This window comes from Vidua chalybeata, chromosome 9 (assembly GCF_026979565.1).
Source record: "Vidua chalybeata isolate OUT-0048 chromosome 9, bVidCha1 merged haplotype, whole genome shotgun sequence".
In the NCBI taxonomy this organism is placed as follows: Eukaryota; Metazoa; Chordata; class Aves; order Passeriformes; family Viduidae; genus Vidua; species Vidua chalybeata.
Window position 1 is genome coordinate 1682198 of NC_071538.1, and position 20383 is coordinate 1702580.

A 20383-nucleotide genomic window follows, 5' to 3' on the forward strand; every position below is an offset into this window, starting at 1 on the left:
CAGCTGCAGATAAGGGACAGTTATTTATTTGTTTGTAAATAGAACATCAACTACTGGTATCTCCTAACACATGGCCATGCAAAGGTCTGTTTTAGGCAAACAAGCTACCAGCTCAACACACATTGAACAGCGCAAAGTGTAAGTGACCTCGAAGTACAGGGAGATGTTATTAAAATACCAAACAAAACACAGGGCAGAAAACTGTGACTCTGCAGTTTCAAAAGTTTAAAATAAAAGGCTAAACACAACACTATATTTCTGAAGTCTATCAGCTTTTTAGAGAGATGTCAAAAATTGGTATTGAAATGTAGGAATATATTCAAAGAAAAATAAAGGGAGAGGAAGATGAGGAAGGAAAGCTTTAAACCTCATCTTTTGCTTTCACAAGCACTAGGAACATACAACCACTGTCCCTAAATTCCAGTGTTTTCCAGAGCAATTTGTATGAAAAGAATTAACACTTAAACCTTGCTTCTACTTAGGCAGTGAGAATCACATCCTATTTTAAGCTTACATGGCAAAAAACTGCTTTAAAATACTTTCCAATTAGAAACTGAAAAGTTTCAGTTTCTATTTAGTTTCTTCCTGTGCAGGACCAGGAGTTGGACTCGATGACCCTGATGGGTCTCTCCCAACTCAGCATATTCTAAGATTCTATGATCCTTTCATCCTATTTAGCTGTACAAGTGTGAAACAAATCTAGCACATAAAACTGCACTGAGCACGGGAAATTTGTATCATACAAGGTATACAATAGTGCATCAACACTGCCACAACTTCTGTCTTATTTGTATCACATATAAAATTAAAGTGCAAACATTGACCATTAGGAAAATAAAGCAGAGATTCAAACAAACATGCAAATCAAGAATTTTTGAGTTTTCTCTGTCATATATCAGCACAAGTACAATTAAGCTGATTTTTGCATACTCTCATTAACTTGCAAGCTATTCTCTAATTTTCCTGCTATATTCCTTGGGGTTTCAAGAGAATTTTATTTAAGGTGATGGCACTGATCTTACAAAAATGGGCTGTAGTATTTCCTGTCAGCAGACATCAAAACTTACATGTCCAGGGAAATATTCTTCCCCTCATATGGAATTTATAATCAGACCATTTTCAACTTAAATGTGAGGAGGTTTTTTTGTGCAAGGTTTTTTTTTAAACTATCCCTCTACTAGCAAGATTCCTCCTCACAGAAATTAATAGTGGTGGTATTTCCTCTCTGGTAGCTACGCTGAGAACACTCCAGTGTAGCAAATTTCTTCTCAGGTCCCGCCAATCCCAAGCTTTGGGCAATATTGAAAGAAATGGCCCTGCAAACCAAGCCAGTATTAATTATTATTATTTTTTAATTCCACTGAAATCCTATAAAAGCTTAAAGGAGAAAAGTTTCTATATTTGACTGCAGAACACTGAGCATTAAGCAGCAAGAAATAGAATATCTAGAGTTGTCTAATTTCAATTCTTCTAATTCTGAGTGCAAAACAAGGTAAAAACTTACTTCTCTTCTTCATGCTGTTCTTGTTTTGAAGCCCATCCTGTGCCGTCCTTAGGCACAATGTTCACATTGGGGTCGTTGCCTTTGTTCTCTGCTTTGAGGCTGGGCAGATTAGCTGGGGGAGGCATCCTCCTGGAAATAGCAACTTTTCCAAGACTCTGCAATCCATGGCGTGCAGCAACTGCATTCCAGAACAGAAAGTGCAAGTTAACAACTCTGTTTAGACAGAGCTACATAAAAATGTTATGTAAGAAAGTCAGAAAAAAATTAAGAATGTTAAGAATTAAACATTTAAAATGCTTCAGAATTTAATATTTTAAAATGGGAATGAAAAACACTTGGTTTGGGAAAACCTGACTACTTTTTGAGCAGTGAGTCATTATGGCCAGCCTATTCCAGAGATTAAAAAGGATATATGGCCCCACCTTTATACACAACATTCAGTGACAGAAAGCTAAAGAAGCCATTTACAACACAATGTTAATGTCAAGCATTATTCTCTGGCTCTTCTGGAGCTTAATGTACATTGATGAGTTCAGGAATACCCCTATGGGTCTAGCCCATTTCTTTATTGCTGCAAATTTCAGCTGGCAGATGCTGCCCTTGCAAAAACATTCCTACAAATTATATTTACTCCAGACCACAAGTACAAAGCTAATGTACCCCACAGGACATTCAACCTACCAAGTAACCAACTCAGGGAACAAGCACAAGTTACTGCCCTGGGTAAGGTGTATCACAACAAACAGCTCACTTTCAACCCTTAAAAACAATATTGTGGCAGCCTTCAACAAGCTTGGGCACACTTTTTTACTAACAACTTAGGCAACTTTGTCAAGTTCAAAACCTTCAGAACATCACTTCTCCCTGGTTCTCCATTCAATGACTCATGAAAAAGCAGCTCACAGTCACCTTATTTGAGATATCAGTGTAAGTTTTATCCAGTGTTTTTCAAAAAATCAAATACCCAGAGCTGTAAGTGAGCATTGCCTTTTCCTCAATTAAACACTTCCAGTGTGGCAAATGTTAATGCAGTAAAATGCACAGCTGGGGAATGGCAGGTCTTTATTTACCCACATTCTACTTCCTACTAGACTGCAAATGCTGTCTGTCTGAACTGACACTCCTGTTTACAACTAAACAGAAACTAATGAATGCTGCCTTCCACAATCCTTCCACTTCACTGCTGCACCAGTTATGAAAAACCATGCTGTGGTTAAGTGCTCACATACTCTGCACTCTTAATTAGCACTGCAGTAATGATGAAACTGAAAGAATGCAACTCTAAAGAGAGCTTACTCACCTGTGGTTTTCTGAGTTTCCAGTGACTTTCCCTTGTAAGTATTAAACAGACTGAGTGTTGCATACTTTGTTTTTCCATCCTTTGCTTTTGTACTCTGGCCTGACTTTTCCGACATTTCGCTGGAAACTCATCGAGTCTGGTACCTTCCGTTCACTCCTCAAAATCTGCCTGTAAAGCAAAACAACAGAAAAGTAAAGCAATCTGAATAGGAGCCAAGACTTAAGTCAGAGTTCACAGGGCAGAAGTGGACAGCATATTTCACACCATTAGCACTGTTTCATTTAAGCATTCTGCAGGATGCCAAGGAATGCATTAACTCCAGAAACCTTATCCTTATGTAATATCAGGAATTTTTAAGTATTTCTATCTCTTCAATATGAATGTCACAAAATCAGGAGGGTCAGCATTTAATTAACATCAAACACTGTTAAAGTGGTAAATATCATCCATGATTTCACTAGAAAATGTATAATAAAAACCCAATCCCAAACCCCACAAACACACAGAATTTCCACCAGCAGCTCTTTCCCCACTGGGGAAGCTCAATGACCTCACCCACTCCCAAAGCCAAGTACTGAGACACAATTAACAGTTACTGCAATATAGTATTTCTGGAACTTGCTTCTTTTTTCCCCAATTAAAACCATCATGAACACAGCAGCCAGAGACACTAAATACACAGAGTAAGAATTTTTCGTTTGTCAAAACCAGAACACAGTATGCTCAGAGGGAGAGAGAGTAAGAATGCCTTCAACCAAGAGCTACACTATTCTTCCTGCAGCAGTAAATTACAGGGCTCTTGGAGCAGGTCATTCCTCTCCTCCCTCCTTCCCCCAGAGTAACAGGCCTTGAGAAAAAGAACCCAGTAATTAACTGTGATAGTTCTCTAGAAGTTCTTGGAAGGAACTTGCAGAGCTGCTGCTCATCACCAGGCAGGAACACAAGTGAGCATTCACTCAAACAGAACATTATTATACAAGTTGATTTCTCTTAACAGTCAAAAATCCTGCTACCCTCTTTACAACAACAATTTTTTATCTATTTCTATATAAATTCCAGAAGAGTTCTAAATGCTCAAAGACTTGCATTTCATTCTAAAAGCAGGCAGCAAGAAGCAAGACATCCTGTTCAAACCCTTCAGTGATCAAACTCCCGGGTCAAACTCAGATCTTCAAAGGGAACGTGATTCCCATGCTAGGTGCTCATGGATTAAGAAGAGTCTGCAAGGACAAGCAATCTAAAGAACAAAGCACCTACTTGGTCATGACAGATATTTAGCAATGTCAAAAGACCATGGAAATTTAATTTATATAGGTATGATAACATTCCCATCCTCCTCTGCCTTCTACCTCAATTTACAAGCCATGATTGAAATGAAATTAAGATGGCAAATAACCTTGGGATGGCTCAGCTTCAGCATAACTTGGGCCAGAAGCTATTTTATTACAATCCATGGAGACTGCTGCAAAGGGGACAATCTCCAGCCTAGTATGGGGCCACATATACAGCAAAGAAATATATCCTCCCCTCAGAAAAAGACAGCAACTCCCAGATTCTTCTTCCAGATTAGTCAGCATTTGGCTATTTCAACAGCAAGTGTTACACCACCAGTTATTCTGTGTGTCATCCAAAAATACGAAATGCAGGATGGGAGCAGGGTGAACCCAGCCCACCAAGCAAACCAGACTTGGGCAGGAAATCAGAACTCTGGATGAGCTGTTTGCACCAGAAAGAACGTGTGAACACAGTGATTTAAAGTGAGTTAAAGGATCACCTGAAAGCTGCTGGTTTGCCACCTGTGCTCCTGGCAGTTACTGCCCAGCACCTTCTCTGAGGCCCCAGGACGATTGTGGCACACTCCTTATCATAAATAAGAGGCTGGGAACAGAGAGGAACAGAAGAGTTTGAAGGGACAGAGTCTGCCAGGTTCTTCCACAGAACACCTTCTGGTAAACTGAATCTCCTTCCAGAAGAAAAGGCCAATGCAGAGCCTCATGTCTGATCTAGACTCAGCCTGATAAACAAGTCTGCCTGGATTCAGGTCTCCAGACAGGCTGAAAGCAGTAGTCTGGCCATGAATAATACTGATGGGCAAAGCCTGACATGTTGAATTGCAAGTAAGTATTGGGGCAGCCTGAAGAGTGAATGGTTGCTTGAAATCTGCTCAGCTGATAACTCCAAAGATAAGCTTGCCTAAAATCATGTTTCAGACTGGGTGAGTTCTCTTCTGTAAAGATATTTGAGTACTGAGCTTTGGCTTCCAGTGGAACCTTGCAGCCTCAGTGCAGATTTTTTTTTTGGACAGATGAAGGATAGCCTAGCAGCCAAGTCTGTGGCTGGAGTGTGGATCATGTATTTATTATCTAGAAGGGTCCACCACAGCCATTCTGGAGCATCAGAGAAGGTGCTGGGCAGTAACTGCCAGGAGCACAGGTGGCAAACCAGCTTTCAGGTGAGCCCATAACTGTATCAAGTCATACCCTACAATCACTATGCTCACATGTTCTTTCAAGTACAAAGAGCTCATATAGAGTTGTAATTTTTGGCCAAGACTCATCCCAGCCAAGGAGTTTGTAAATAAGTAACTTCATAATGGTGAATAATCTAGAAACTAACAAACAAAACAAATTAAAAAAAGACAACTTGGGTCATTTTTTACCCCCAGAATTGTCAACAGCAGCAAAGCCTTCACAGATACAGACAGAGCAGAAAGCAGTGTGAGGGTGGTTTAAGATAATCTTTTGTCATATTTTTTCCAAAGCCTGCACCTCTGGTAGAGATGAAACATGGAAAATCTTAATCATAATAACACTGTTTTTTTACAGAGCAATACAGATTTCATACTTGGGCAGACCTTCATTGTAACAACTGCTCTTTCCAGAATGTTTGACAGCTTCAAGAACAGAGGACAGTGAACACATTCCCTGAATACCCCTTTTTATGTTTAATTTAGAAAAATTAGTCTGCACATTACAACTGAGCTCTAAGCCTTTTATACTATTAAAATTCATACTGTTTGACAAGTTTTCCCCAACTTATACTATACAGAAAAATAAACTGTTTTACAGTTACTAAAACTGCACGTTCCTCAGTAATCTGACTTGCACAAAATAAATAATTTCAATTAGGCAGGTCAATATATTCAACAATATATAATATATATATATATATATATATATATATTTAAATACATTTTGACCAGATACTGGTTGCCACAGAAGATATTCTTACAAAATTAGACTTTAAGCCAGGTACTCAAGCCAGGGATGACAAACCTTCCCTCTGAAGAGCCCGTGTGGCCTTCCACAAACATCCTGCAGAGTCACACATTAAATGAGCATTCAGTGCCATCTGACAACTGTTATGAAGAGACAGCTGCATGACTTTGAGCCATGTGAAACTATCCAGCTCCAAGACCTCTGACTTTTCATCCAAACTTCAGCTGTGTGTGCTACATGCCTATACCTGAGCACTGGAATCACTCCCTCTGTACAGAACACCTGAGGTGTTTCAACACAGGACACATCAAGCACTTTCCTCCCCAGGTGATTCCCAATTTGCCCAACATTTCCATGTTTTATGATGATTAATCAAATCCTTACAGTGAAGTGCTGCTATGCACTAGGTTTAGGCTGTGAGCAGCCCTGAGAACACACACAAGATGTCAGGAGCACTTTCCTAGCTAAGGAAGCACGGTGACAGCCACCAGAAGGACAGGAACAGCATGAGCTATAGTGGCACTCAGCAGGGTTCACTGCACCATTAAGAAATTTAAGCAAGTCAGCTGTTCATTCTGAATGATTACAGTTACTATTATGCACAACAGAGAGCACAATGCTCCCAAAATGCTGGAGCAAACATTTACCTTTCTGCTGTTCTGCAATGTTATTAAATAAGTTAACTGAACTTCACAGGGGCTTGAAGATTTTAGGGTAAAAATTATTACTCTAATTTCTGTACCAGACTATTTTTTCAGACTCCAACTGGTTGACTGTTTTAGATCCTACAAGGAACTCAGAAGCTCGTGTACAGAAAATAGCACACAAAGGAGCTGCCATAAATTCTAAATATCCTGGTCTCTGTTAAGGAACATTTACTTGTGCTCTCTTAGGCATTTAGAGCTGGTACAAAAACAAACTGAATGCAGTGGATTCCAGACTGCAAAAACATGTTCTTAATAGTAAAACCCTAGCAAGCAAAACCCCATACACATCACACATATTCCACTAGATTCCTAGCTCTCCTGATCATTTTAGAACTCACCGCTATGACTTGTTTAGAATTTAATGATACAATTTAGTACTCTTGTAAACTTGGAATAGTGTTCGATTAGGGCCAACTGCAGCCTCAAAAAGATGTCACCTCTGCTTCAGAAAAAAAGTTTTACTTAAACAAGGTAAAAGTATTACATATTTTGAGGTCACTTTTGAGGACTGAGTGGCAAGAAGTATAAAACATTTAACAATTTAACTCCTAAATTCTTGTCATTCTTGTTCAGATGACAAACTCTCTCAATCCATATTTTAAACACTGCATTTTTAAACCCCTACCTAGAAAAAAAGGTCTGGGTTTTAGTGCAACATGTCAAGAGATGACTTCTTTAATACAGTCCCTTCATCTTAACCCCCCCACCCCACACCTCTTCAGCCTACAAGCACTCAATCAGAACAGGTAACCTGGACAGGAGTTTCCCAGGATTTAAGTTTTAAACATGAAAAATACTGGAATAACTCTCACAATTCCTATTCAACACAGCAAGGATCTCTAGTGCCTGTCATCTCTACTCCAAGGGCTGTGTTTTGGCCACATTTGGAGAAAGATGCACTGAAATGACTTAAGGCAAAGAGCACCACTGAAGATTCAAACCAGTTGAAGATCTGAACTCTCAGTGCCTCAAATGCCCATCTGTGAAGTGGGAAATAGCACAAAAAACACTACATGAAAGTTTACCCATAACCGGGACACATCAGTACCTCTTTCAAAACAGAAACCAAAAAACTAATCCAGAAAGAATTTCTATACATTATTTTAAGCACACTAAAAGTAGTGAAAGGGTAAAACCCATCATATACAAATTTGTTATTTGTATCCAGCCATAACTTCACTTTTCTAAGAATAGCTTTGTTTCTGGGACACTGAACAATGTGGCTCTGGTAAATCCTGGAACCAAATACAACTACTAAAAAAAATAATTTATATATATATATATATATATAAAAAATTAAACTTTTTAATCACTATTCAATCACTATTTTAATCAATATTCCATTGGTTTGAGTCAGATGCTCCCAAATCAGTGTTAGTAATTTCAAAAAAATATTCACTGCACACAAAATTAAGTGGCATTAAAACATTCAGACAGTTTTCATTTGAACTGTAAGTCTGGCATATTTAGATTTAGAACTGAAGAAACTGCCCACTACTCTAAGATCTAAGCATAACCTCCAGCTAGATATGAATTTTTGAGAAACAACTATGTGATCTTCAGAAAAGAGGCCAATTTCAATCAATTACAGAAACAGAATGCTAATTTAAAACAAAGAGGATACTGGAGTCAAAGTACTTGGAACCCAAGAAAGCCTTTTTGTGCTTTTTGTAACCCAGTCTCAAGGAAGCCTATTCATTTAAAATGACACTCCAAAATACTGTGCAATTACTGAATACATGGGGTTTGGATGTGGTTTTGTATAGGGAAGGTGGCATACAGACAAAAAAATGGAATTACAGTTAAACATTCTGACTTCACTTCTCTGACACAGATGTTTATCAGCAATCTCTTCTTGATGGCCTTATACTTTCAACTCTGGAACCTACATTTTTAGTCCAGTTTTTATCTACAAAAACGTAACAACAAAGCAAATAGACAAAAGTTCTGGCCATTTATCCCAGTATTAAGAATTCTTAAGAACTTCTTACCTAAAGCTTAATATAACACAAAAACAAGCTTGGAGAACCTCTGGTAACACTTGGGTAGCAAAGAAGTCGCTGTCAAATCTAAGTATCTAATAAAGCCTCTCAAATCAGGGTTTCCCTTCCCACTTGCAGCAAGGTTCATTATCAAGCAGATTGCTGCTAAGCAGGCTGAAAGCTGCAGGAAAACTTTGGGGACTCCAAGCTTTTTCTTCATGTACCTCCATCACGGCTCTATGACCTATAAAAACAGAAGCTCTTCAAATCTTTAGAGTTCTTGGGTAGATCTCAGTACAGTTCATTCTTGAACAAGACCTCCACAAGTTTTATTTCTTTAGAAAGTCTCACTAATAAACTCTTCCATCTCTAGATTTTGGGCTCACTGGTTTCCAGCACAGCTTGAAGGAGGGTACAAAGAACTGATCGCATGGACTCTATAAAATCCAAGGAGATTGGCAGCCAAGTAGGACAAAAAAACCCTTTAATCACCATCTCCTCTGTACCCATCACCTCAGTGGGAGAACTGTAGGACAGGCACAATCTACAGAGGAGTTAACAGCCACCAAATGGAAAAAAATCAAAATACTTTGGCTCTTCAGAACCAAGACACTCCATCCTGAGACAAAGCTGGAACAAAGCAGGCTTTGCTAGTTCAGTCATTCCTCAAATAGCTCCTCTTTAAAGCCTAAGAAAGTCTTTCCAAAACAGGACCAAAACTAAGTATGTCAGGTGGAAAACACACCATGACACAAGGCAGCCATTTTAGGGCATTATCCCCACAGATGCATCTATAAAAATGGAGTTTGTGGATGCCAGAAATGGGTATCCACAAATATGTCTGCATCAATTCTAACAGACATGCAACAACAGTCTAAATAGAGCTACTAAGCTAAGCAATGAAAAACAACCCAAATTAGCCACCCACAAAAAAAAACTCCACTCAGAATCTAACATCACCACAAAGCATATGTTCCTTTGAACCAGCAGTCTATGGAGAAAACAAATCTGCTGCCTTAGAAAGCCTGTAATGCAGCCTATTGAACCCATTTTCTGGGAGAAATACTGGTCACCTCAACCCTGGCTTTCCAACAGGAAAACCAGCAACAAACCACAACAGCTCAGGGAATTTTTGCCGGGGGCATTTTAAGACTAACATGGCACTAAACAAAATTTTAAGATGCATATTCCAGAAAAAAAAATTATCTGTCAGTTCTAGTCATTTTTTTCTTGAAAACAAAAGAAAAAATAATTAAAAACCCTACAGATCCAAGTACAGCAAACCTCAAATTTGTCTCAATCCATAGATTTTAATATCTATTTAACTGTATGTGAATGAGTATTTCAACAAAACCATTCTCCTGTGGAACAGCCCTGACAAAAGAAGCTTGATCAGCAGGCTCAATCAGAATCAGCATGACTTAAATGTGTCCACATAACAAGGGATTAAAAAGCCACAGACAGGTTAAACTCACATTGGCAATAAAACTGTCAAAAATGCACTGAATATTTTCATGTGTCACACAGCTGCTTTCTTTCAGCTAAGATGATTTCTGGTATTTCTACTGCTTATGAAATCTTCTCCTTTTTAGGTGACCTCAGGTAATTGAGAGATTCTGGTCCCATCCCCTCCCCTCCCAGGCAGAAACGATGCCAGTGCAGCTATTTAAGAACTCTGGGGAGGAATAAAGCAGTTTTCATTTCATTTCGTTGAATTTTTTTGCATGTTTATATTCAGAGCATCAAATAAATCTGTTCAGTATCCTCACAAATACTATCTAAATATTACCTAGAACAATGCAGTTATCCAGGAACTCAATGCTTTCAATGTTTGTCTCTTTCTTCCATGTTTTACACCAATGGCCTGAGTTTGGTCTTCAGCTTTTTACTGAGAAAGGGAAGCTGTTCATCAAGACACCTCTTATACTTACTTCTGCCTTTTACAAGGAGCTGAGGAGATAATTTAGAGATGCACTCAAGCATAAAGATAAATTTTATATTTATATACTTCAATGTGATATAAATTCTTAAAATAAATGCTGAAATTAGGAAGTTCCTCCCTAAAAAATTTCCTTCAGTTCTCAACTACTGCACATGCAGAAAATATAATATCCCTGTCTGCTGTAGCTTAAGAATTAAGTATGTTATTTTAATGGTAACTTTACAATTAAAATACAAATTGATTTCAAAATATATCGATTTTCAAAGTGGAGTATCAAACAAGGTAAAATTAAGACACTCCCTTCAGTGAATTTTGTGTCTAGTAATGTTTTAAATTTTCAGAGGTTAGATAATCAAAAAATGGTACAAGTATCACCCGAGAGTTTTAACAAAAGCTCTTCCACTATTCTGAACTGAAAGCCCAATATGTGCAACCTCAAGCAGCAGCACTTTTAAGCAAGTAAGACTCCTACAGAAATCCTACTCTGGTGGTCAAGTACACCTTGAAGAAGTGAAATACCTGATGTCCAGACTCGGCCTTAAGGCTCAAGTCCTCAGTAAAAACAAAAAACTAAAGACTGGTTTAAAAGATCTAGATAGAAGTGATTTTAATTTGGTTTCTGAGTTCAGAAAATTTACTTTGGTCATTTTTTTCAAACTTCTTTGTAACGTGAGGAATAGTTCTTTAGGCTAACAGGCTGATGGAATTTGCATACAATCAAATACTAAAGAGAAGGGACTTAAAGGTCGAAGTTGTGAACTTGATTGCACAGGCACCACAAAGTCATGAGGATCAGAAACCCTGATGTGCCACTGGATGTGCCAAATGCACCCTGGGTTCAGCATTCCCCTCTGCTGGAATGGCCCAGTCTGATCCTGGCAGAGGCACACCAGCCTCAACACTGCAGCACATCTTATTCTCTCTGCACAGTCAGTTTTGTAAGGCTGCACTTGTCCCAGAGAGCTTCCCACTGCTGATGGAGGTGATGTGGAATCATGTTTAATGAAAGAGCTCTCCACATGCCTGCTTGCAGATTCCAAGAGCAACGACCATCAGACTTGTCCAGTTCTTTTCAGAGCAATTCCCAGTTTGGGATGAGGCACAGCAAGACAGCAATGCAAAACAAACCTTACTGCTCACTGTCACATGAATAAAAAGCTGCCAGAGGCCAAAAGACTCCTAACTGCAGGATGAGAGCACCAGTGGAATATGGTGACCAGGTAAACACAGCACAGCCTTCACTGGTACCCCAAGTGTCCAGTTCATTTTCTCATTCCTTCTACAGGAACCAGACCAGTGGAGAGAAACTCAATACCACAACCAGAGCTCAAGTGCAAATGAGGAGTTAACTACCAATACCTGAGCATTTCTTCTAATGTCAGCTCTTTTCAAATTAGCTGAGTTTCTTTGCCAGAAAGGATTCTTAAAGACATTCCAGAAAAGAGACTGACAGTGAGTGTCCCACCTAGGTCAGAACCAACACTGGACAAAGGCAATGCACCAACCCAACACAGCTACTCTGGCCCTGTGCTGACAATCCTCAGACACAAATTACAATTCAGATGTTTCAGAAGATTACCAAACATGTTGCAACTAAAAATCTATTTTTCTCTGAAAACCTAACATCTCAGGTTTCTCTGCAGGTCACTTTTAGAGCAGGCTATTTTATTTCTTCTTAGCTGACAATGTTTTTACAAGTCTTTTCTGATTTCTTTGACACCAAGCATTAAGCAAATTTTTCGCAAGACAGATTTTTGATTTTCCAGTTTCATGCAGCTGGTTAAGAAACTTTCATAAATAGTAAATTTTTAATTGAGGCAGGAGTGCTGAGGTTCTGGAAGAAAGCCAGGGCCAGAAAAAAACCCCCAAAGAGTTTCTATAGAATTACAGAGAGCATCATAATGATAAGTGTTCTCATTATTTCTGGAAACAGAACAATGCAAGTCCTTTCGCCCAATTAGCTTTTCAACTTGCAGATGCCAAATGAGACTTATTTTTAAGATTTGCAAAACCATTTATTAAAGAAATTTCCATTATTTGGAAGAATGAGAAAACTTCAAAGCTCACAAATCCGAATCATTGCCTATTTGAGCACAAGATAAGGGAATAAATTAAGGCAAATTCTTGCAGAAACAAGCTGTGTACCTGCTATCAAAGTGCAGGATTCAAACAGCAGCCTGGGAGGCAGCATTTTCTCTGAATACAGAAGACTACCATGACCTGTCTTACCTGTCAGCAGGATTTTTAACTGAAAAAATTACAACTATTCACCAACTTCTTAACAGCTAATTTAGATAGTTTATCCAGACCACAGCAGCTCTCTGTAAAGGCATCTGTTAATGGTTAGGATCACAAACAATCCCATAAAAAATTACAAACACACTCAGCAGACTGTCACAAGCACCACTTTGTTTCTTGCTCAGCTGAACCACACCAGCAGCCTGGAAAGGCAAAAATATCAGCAAACCCCTTCTCCCCACACACAGAGACAGTGATGTGGGGAGTGCCTTCCTTGGTGGCATCCTGAGTAGCAGCTGATGAGTCAGGCTGAGAAATGGGGACAAAGACAAATGCACAGTGGGGCTACAGCAGCAGCCTCACAACTCTCCTCTGTGGTGAGCTGTCTGCTCCTCTGCAGGTGCTGCCTGGGGGAAGTTACCAGGAACTGAGCAGGAGTCAACTCCTAAGTCGGTCCCAGTGATAAGCTGGTGCAGAACACTTCCTTTTAGGAAGCTGATGAAAGAAAATCAGTAAGTACATGAAAAAAGACCAAATTCCCAATAGATGAGCAGAAGCTGCAGCCATTTACAGACAATGCTCATCTTTCCACTGTTTCATTTTTCCCTTTCACTTTAATACTTACTGCAGAAGCCTCTTTATTACAAACCCTCACTGAGCTGGTGGCACATTTTCAACCCTTCCCACCCACCCCATGTAGGCCTGGACACTGGAAGAGAGGAGGACAGATTAGGGGAAAAAAGTTAAACCACTCATTTGCTGGGAATAACTCAAGGAATCTCTTAAAAAACTTCAATTTCCTGCTCCTTTACCCCAACTTCCAAGCCCCAGTGAAATAACCAATGTTTTTTCACAAAGAAGTGACATCTTTTTTCAGTGTTCTTCCCCAGGAAAACAACGTTAAGCAGCAGATTTCTCATCATGCTTTTCTGCATATTTGAGGTATCCCTGACCTCAACTGAAAATAAGTAAGAATTTTTATACATAATTTGTTTTTCCAAATCCCCTATTCGTAAGTTAATCCTTAAATAAGAAATAAATACATCTAAGGGGTTTTATTTTGGAAATTTGTTGCTTTGAAATAATGTTCAGGTAAGCTCCTCTGTTTATGAGCTCCTACAGAATATTTTGACAAGAACCACTCTAGGGCTACATCCTTAAGGATTTCCCCTCTTCTTTACAACACACGTGCCAAAATTAATCCCCTCTTTGCCAGCTTTTCCCTGCCAATTCTTTTCTGTTCATCTTTTCAAGTTATTTTTGTTGTTGAAGGGTCCAACCTGAAGATGGAAGCACTCAACAGTGGGAACCTACTTGAAGTCTTGTACAACCTCACCATTATATAAAAAAGTTCAAAACAGTTACTCTAATCAGTTATGTAACGACTCAAGCTACTTGTCACCATGTTCAAAACTTCCCACCTTGCCCAAATTCTTTGCTGCCCATTACTCCTATCATATTCCTAACCTGACTCATGTAGATCAAAAATAAACATAATTTCTTCTCGGTATTAAAGAGATGCTATAGGGTTATTTTGAAGGTTTTTAACATAGTCCCACCGTGATAGTGAGAGCCAGGATTGGCAAATGCTCCAGCTTGTAACACACTGTCAGTTTCAGTAAAAAAATCTCACTGCAATGCCTATAAAGGTGGTAGAATTTTGTTCCTCGGTCTGGTCCAGCTTGGAGAGAGCTCACAGCCTCTTCTACCTGCTGCCCATTATCCTCTGGATCTCTGGTTACATGCTTTTCCCTGTGACTCACTCATTTCTTGGAACAGACACATCTCCTTGTTCACTGAGGAATGCTCAGCATGGAAGAGATGCAGCTGCCAACACCACACTGACAACAGCTCTGGACAACACCAGTTAATTACAGTAAGGGTCGACTTCAGACCTCTGCTGTAGACTGGGTTTAACCACAAAAAAAGGGAAAAAAAGATGAGAAGCTAAATTTAAAAAGCCTTATCAGCACAGGCAGCTTTATGCATCTGTCTCTCAGCACTCCAGAATCCATTTTCCATGGAAGTTAACTTGCATCTGCCAAATGGCTGCAGACGAGCTTTAACATCTTCACTTGCTCTTGGTTCTCTAGTTATTCTGCTCAAAAAAAAAGCCAACCCACACATCCCTTGACACTTTGCTTTCAAGATGCAGTAAATAATTCAGGCTCAACACATTATCAAAATACTTATCAAGGAACTTTTTGTTATCCAAAGCTCTGTCCATCCTGGTGGCTTCATCTGTGGCATGAAAAACATCTCTTAACCAAAGTGACTCCAGCAAAGCAATCAGTTAGAAATGCCATAAGCCAAAGGTAAGCTTTTCTTGCTAAAATACACCTTTCTTATATGCATTGTCAAGGAAAAATGTTCTTGCTCCTTTTCATTAGAGGACTTCTACTGTGTCCTATACAAAGCACAGACTGTCCTAAACGTGACTAAAAAACAAGCCCCGTAGATCAGTATTTATTTTTTTTCAAAATGAGAGCATCAATTCATTGATATTAAGATTGAAGCCCTTCAGTGGAATATCTGTTGAGTTTGAAACAGAAGTCCTAAAGCAGTATCAGGTCTTTAACTGAGAGGAAACTATTGGGTTCTCAAACAAAAAGCAAATGTTGCTGCACTTCCACCTTAGCTGAAGGTTCAAATCACTTTAAGTACGTCTTAAATCCTTACTGCTGCAAACATTCCTTAAAATTATAACTGTAGATTGAAATTGTAAGTTAAAATTTACAAACAAAATCTAGCAACAGTCACATGCCTACAAAATATGAATTTTAAACCAAGGTGTAGTGGTTTATTCCATTTCATGAGGACAGCCTGAAAAGTGCTGCTTTTCTAAGCACAGAAAGTTTGGTTTGCTAACTTAAGCAGGCAGTGCAGCAAAAAATGGGCAGCCTGATCACTGCCAAACTACAATTTACAGCCCAACTAGGTAAAATCCCAGTAAGGCTGCCATTTCACTTAGGAATCAGCTGTACATGGATTAAATTGGTATTTAAGAGACTCCTCTCAGTTACCCAGGACTGGGCGATGCCCCAGTTCTTCAGGCAGTACTTGTGCATTTGTTGTAGCTGAACATGAAGTGCAGCCATTCCTGTCTCTGATGCTGGAAAACCCTGAAAATGAAGCCCACATTATTTTCAAATAAACATCAGTTAAAATTTATCAGCATCATCCTTCAGACTGAAGACATGTAAGGCTGATTCTGCACTCTAATTTCCCCGTTAATCAAGACAGTGGCAGATAATTTAAACCATGAACAATGTCAATGTTAAACAGTTTCCCCCTTTAGTATGTGTTTGCAATCTGTAACAGACGAGCTCGTTAGCATTGACTTAGAATGTTATGTAATGGCTGAGGTATTTGTAATAAAAACAGTCTATTTCTGTTAGCCTGTTCTTCATAGACATAAAAGCTGTCTTCATCTGATTTTTATTAGGACTTCATCTTCCTCTGCTCGACGCATTTTTTAAGACTCCTGTGTACTCCATTTCACCAATACTCAGTATTGTTTTCTCCCATATCCTCACACGAATTTCAGCTTTTATTTTTACACTACTTTCACCCGTAAGCTTCTACTGGGTTTTGTAAAACCCAAACCCAAAAACCAATGAGAGCGTGAGGCTGAGCAAAGGAAAAATTTCCTACAGAAGATAAACTGGTTCTACCAGTAAAACACCACCAGCAGTGCTGTCATTACAAGCCCAGCATCCATCCTCAGCTAGTGGGAAGGTGCTGCATTTTCATGTGGTGGAGCTTTTCTCCCTCAAACCCTGCACTACTGCAGGAGCCTCTGAAGAGAAATGTTTTTCCTTCTCTCACACCCCCAGTCCACTACACAAGGGTTTACTCCTCTGCAAGAGCACACTGTGCAAGGCTTGAACTCTTCTGTAAGATTTTTATCTCCTCATTTAATCCACACCATCCCTTATATGGTATTTATCCTACCCTCTCTCCACTCTCACATCCCTGCTGCTCCTTAGCCTGCAAATCAGTCTGGAACAAAGGAATTGTATTCCCAGTCCTGCAGGACACCTGGCTGAAATTGGCCCCACAGAACAGAATCCTGCTCTGACTTCTATTCTTTCTCCTAATTGCCACTCAGCATTCATTCCAACAGCCCCAAACCCACAGGGAGCTCCCTTTGGAATTGCATCATCTCTCCCTTGCTCACTGGGGCCTGTTTCACTTTCCCATGGGACACAGGACCTATGGAAGGTGCATCCCATAAATCTGTAGCATTGGACCAGGAGCCCAAGTTAAAACTGGAGACTGATGTAACTGTTCTGCTCTACAAAAAACCAGGGCTCCCATTATGGAAAGTCTAAATGAGAGCAAAGTTATTATAAATTGCTACTAAACTGCCTAGACACAGAATATTTATATTACCAAGACTCACAGAAGCAACTGTACATTGAGTTATACATATTTCATGGACTATTATCTACAAAAGCCAAGAAGTTCATACAAGCACATCCACACAGCAAGGCAGAGCTTGAGGTGGCAGACAGAGCCTCAATCCTGGTCTCCAAGCAGTGGCCTAAGAGAGAACCAAGCTCTCACTTCAGTTTAAAGAGTGACCTCTCAAGCCCACATCACCAAACCACTTTTCCACTGAACATTTCTCCAGTTCAAACAACTCCCAAGACTTTGAGGTTCTTCATTCTCAAGAAAACGGTTCAGAGCTGCATCAAAACACCACAAAATTAATGCAGAAGCAAAATTCTCTGGACTATAGAATAAATTAAAAAAAAAAAAAAAACAACTCTGGTAGCCACACAGAGCTCCTGGCAGTCAGTATCTAAAGACAATCCTTTTGTTTCTCATACATGGACAAATGAGATCATGTCCTGTTTCCTGCCCCTTCAAAAGCAGTTTCTTGCCTGAGCAGAGCTCTCTAAGATGAGACACCAAGTAGGCCAGATGCCTCATTGCACAAGAAACAGAACTATTAAAAATCACAGCCCCATTCCTTCTGTTGGAAATATTGCTCATTCCCAGTAATATGCCTATTTAACCCCGACCATCAGGGCAACAAGGAGAAACGGTCCTTCCTTGAAAATACTGACTTCAAGACGTTCCACCAAATAATATATCTACAGAAGACCCAGGTGAAACACAAAAAGGAAGAAAACCCACGCTGTTCCATCCAGGGCCCAGCACCGCGCTCTCGTGCATGTCCCCTTCCTCACGAAGAGGGCCTGAACTGCAAATTATCTTTCAGCCTCAAAATTTTCAATCCCTGCACCCCTGGATTATGCCCACTGCAGAACAACTGCCTGAATTTCAGCCGTGTCATCTCACCACGCTCTCACATCCTTGAAGCGCTACCCGTGAGAACAGCCCTGGCTCTGCCCACCCCAGCCCTACAAACCCTGGCCCCGGGAGCACAAACAATGCCTTCCTTCACTCAGTCCCGCACCAAACCACCCGAGAACTGCCTTTTACCGTCGGCGAGGAGTCAAAGAACCCCGGATGCGAATTTCAGAGCTGGAAAACCGAGGCGCCTCGCCTCCAGCAGCCCCAAGACAAGGCTGCTCTCCTCTCCGCCCGCGTTCCTGCGGGAGGAATCGGAGCCGCGAAGTGAGCGCGAACGCACGCAGGGCTCGGCGCGCTCCTCGAGGAACCTCCGGAGCAGAGAGAAAGGGAGGGAGAGGAGAAGAGAGGAAGGGAGGAAGGAGCAGACCAAGCCCCGTTAAAAAAAAAGGGGGAAAGCGAGGGGCGAAAAAGAGAGCGGGAGAAGGAAGCAGCACCCCCGCAGGAGCGGTCCCGGCACAGCCGCCTCTCCCGCCGGCCCCGGGCGCGGCCCGGGCCCTGCCCGGCGGGGCGCGGCCGGCTCCGAGCGCCAATGCGGGGCGGCCCAGCGAACCCCGGCCCGGCCGCCCGGCGCCGCTGCCCGCCCCGCTCCGCCCGGCGGCGGTGCCGGCCCAGGGCGCCCCTCACCCGCCGGCCGCGGGCCCGCTCGGGCGGAAGCCGCCCCCGCCCGGGGCCATGCGGCGCAGGCCGCCCGCCCGCTCCTGCCGGCGCCGTGCCGCGACGCGAGCCCGCGCTCCGCCGCGGTGAAGCGGAGGAGCCCCGCCGCTTACCGGGCGCGCAGGGCGGCGCTCGGCTGCCCGCGGGTCCCGGTGCCGGCGGGGCCGCTGCCTCTCCCGGCGCCGCCGCCTCGGCCGCTCGCACACAGGGGCCAAGATGGCGGGCGGCCAAGCCGGGCGCCAACGACGTCTGACGTCACCGCGCACAGCGCGAGCCGCCGGCCCCGCCCCCGCGCCGCCGGTCACGTGACAGCGCCGTGCCGCAGTCGCGCGGGCTCCCGGGGACAGGTGCGCCCCCTGGCGGCGCGGGGCGGAGGGCGGGGCCGCGCAGACCCGGCCCCATCCCGGCCAAATCCCGTTTCTATCCCGGTTCTATCCCTGTTCTATCCCTGTTCCTATCCTGGTTCTATCCCGGTTCTATCCCTGTTCTATCCCTGTTCCTATCCTGGTTCTATCCCGGTTCTATCCCTGTTCCTATCCTGTTCCCATCCCTGTTCCTATCCCGGCCCCATCCCGGTTCTATCCCGGTTCTATCCCTGTTCTATCCCAGTTCCTATCCCGGTTCTACCCCAGTTCTATCCCGGTTCCAATCCTGGCCCCATCCTGGTTCCTATCCCGGTCCTATCCCGGTTCTGTCTCGGTTCTATCCCAGTCCTATCCCGGTTCCTATCCCTGGTCCTATCCCGGTTCCTATCCTGGTCCTATCCCGGTTCCTATCCCGGATCTATCCCTGTTCCTATCCCTGTTCCTATCCCGGCCCCATCCCAGTTCTATCTCGGTTCTATCCCTGTTCCTATCCCGGTTCTATCCCTGTTCTATCACTGTTCCTATCCTGGTTCTATCCCTGTTCTATCCCTATTCCTATCCCGGTTCCTATCCCGGTTCTATCCCTGTTCCTATCCCGGTTCTACCCCAGTTCTATCCCGGTTCCCATCCTGGCCCCATCCTGGTTCCTATCCCAGTCCTATCCTGGTTCTATCTCGGTTCCTATCCTGGTTCCCATTTCGGCCCCATCCTGGTCCTATCCCAGCCCCATCCTGGCTCCTTCTCTGTCCCATCCCGTCCCCATCCCTCTTGCCATCCCTATTCTCATCCTGGCCCCATCCCAGTTCCCATCTCGGCCCTATCCTGGCCCCATCCTGGTTCTATCCTGTTCCCATCCCTGTCCCCATCCCGCCCCTATCCCAGGAGTTCAGGGTTCCCTATAATCCTGAGGCTGCTCAGGCAATGTCAGGGATTCCTGCTTGCTTGGATTTGTCGCTGTATGTATAATTTATTGTTAGATATCAATGCATTATCATAGATAACATTCCTCATATACCTTATTTGTTGATATTTCCATCTATACAATGGATAGATTACATACACAAGGGCAAGACTCTCCCCTCTGCCACAGCTCGGGATCCACTTCACACACCCTGATAATAAACCATTAATAAAACCATCAGCAAAGA

General features: G+C 42.1%; 1 protein-coding gene across 13 annotated transcripts in view; it reads right to left on the bottom strand.

Annotated features, from left to right (window-relative positions):
• Nucleotides 1-19061, bottom strand: part of PRRC2C (proline rich coiled-coil 2C) — a 69625-nt gene extending 50564 nt beyond the window's left edge. For 12 of the 13 annotated variants that reach the window (XM_053949810.1, XM_053949817.1, XM_053949816.1 and 9 more), the window contains exons 1-3: nucleotides 18346-18674; nucleotides 2805-2972; nucleotides 1505-1682 (exon numbers count right to left, since the gene is read on the bottom strand). In XM_053949810.1, coding sequence (XP_053805785.1) covers nucleotides 1505-1682; nucleotides 2805-2919 — 293 coding nt within the window. In that variant the 5' untranslated portion in view covers nucleotides 2920-2972; nucleotides 18346-18674. Of the gene's footprint in view, nucleotides 1-1504; nucleotides 1683-2804; nucleotides 2973-18345; nucleotides 18675-18983 lie in introns of those variants that run through there. The other variant, XM_053949806.1, reaches the window with a different exon arrangement.
• Between the last annotated feature and the right edge of the window lie 1322 nt (nucleotides 19062-20383).